General features: G+C 45.2%; 1 protein-coding gene across 1 annotated transcript; it reads right to left on the bottom strand.

Moving 5' to 3' along the window:
* Nucleotides 1–216: 216 nt before the first annotated feature.
* On the bottom strand, nucleotides 217–1200 carry LOC104314412 (olfactory receptor 5J3). Its single transcript, XM_009913893.2, has one exon. It carries the CDS (start codon nucleotides 1198–1200, stop codon nucleotides 217–219), a length of 984 nt encoding a protein of 327 aa, XP_009912195.2.
* Between the last annotated feature and the right edge of the window lie 265 nt (nucleotides 1201–1465).

Here is a 1465-nt window from a genome sequence, read left to right on the forward strand (position 1 = left end):
GTCAGCATCTGAAAAGTTAGTTCCTAAGGACTACTCAGTGACACATCCCTGTTTTAGAGGGTGAGGTAAAATACGGAGCCCTGCAACAGGAAGGGGGCTGCCTACCCTTTTTTACAACAGATAGATGTGCCAACATGCAGTCTGAGATATTACTCCCTTTTACTTTCTCTTTGTCAGGGGGAACCAACCTACTTGCATATTCTTTTTCAACAGTTCTCAGGTTCTCTCAGTCCTGCTTGGACTCCTGAACCTCTGTGGTATACATGGGGAGTAATATAGCTTTGCTACTGTCCTTCGAAGGGCTTCTTTTACTTCCTTGTTCCTCAGGCTATAAATCATAGGGTTGAGCATGGGAATTGCCAGAGTATAAAACACAGAGATGATCTTGTCATGCTCCACAGAGTATTTTGAACTGGGTCTTAAGTACATGAAGGAGCCTGTCCCATAGAACATGGTAACAGCAGTCAGGTGGGAAGCACAGGTGGAGAAGGCTTTGCGTCTGCCTTTGGCGGATTTAATCTTGTGGATGGTAACCCCAATGCAGATGTAAGAGATGAGAATGAGGACCATGGTTGAGATGACGAGCACAGTAGCACAGGTGAAATGGACCACATCAGTGATGTAAGTGTCAGAGCAGGAGAGCTTCAGGATGGGAGGCACATCACAGAAGAAATGATTGATGATGTTGGAATTGCAGAAGGACAGGTGGAATATAAATAATGTCTGGATAGTTGCATTCATGCAGCTCATGAAGTAGGAGCCACACACAAGGAGCGCACAGAACCTCTTGGACATAATGACAGGGTAAAGCAAGGGGTTGCAGATGGCTATAAACCGGTCATATGCCATCACAGCCAGAAGGTAGCATTCTCCTGTCACTGCGATGCAGAATAGGAAAAGCTGAGCTGCGCATGCTGTGTAGGATATGACTTTTGTCTCAGCCACAAAGGTCATGAGTGTGCTAGGTATAATGATGGTGGAGTAGCTGACATCTAAGAAGGAAAGGCTGCTGATGAAGAAGTACATGGGGGTGTGGAGCTTGAAGTCAATCCAGATGAGCACAATCATCCCCAGATTTCCCACTAGGGTCAACAGATAGATCAGTAGAAACATCATGAGGAGAAGGCCCTGCAACTTCAGGTTGTCTGTGAATCCCAACAAGATGAACTCAGTCACCACAGTGTGATTCCCATCTGCCATTTATTGTAGGTGGGAAAGCCAAGATTACACTGCAGAAAACAAGGCAAACACAGACTGCCTGTTAGTGGGTCAAACTGGCTCTCATCAGGCTGATCTATGATGAAGCTATAATTTTGTGTATCTTCCTATTCATGTTTTTCAAGCTCTGAACTCAAATTATCTCATAGGCATTTCCTGCCTTTCAAAGGCTTGTATTCTTTCTGTGTACTCTGAAGGAGCACGGGTTAACAAATCACACTTTTGCCTGCAGGTCTCACTATCTCCC

Source organism: Haliaeetus albicilla, chromosome 7 (assembly GCF_947461875.1).
Source record: "Haliaeetus albicilla chromosome 7, bHalAlb1.1, whole genome shotgun sequence".
Taxonomy (NCBI): domain Eukaryota; kingdom Metazoa; phylum Chordata; class Aves; order Accipitriformes; family Accipitridae; genus Haliaeetus; species Haliaeetus albicilla.

What these genes read in the sequence shown, in the direction of transcription:
- LOC104314412 (XM_009913893.2), bottom strand. Translation starts at nt 1,200, where the DNA reads ATGGCAGATGGGAATCACACTGTGGTGACTGAGTTCATCTTGTTGGGA.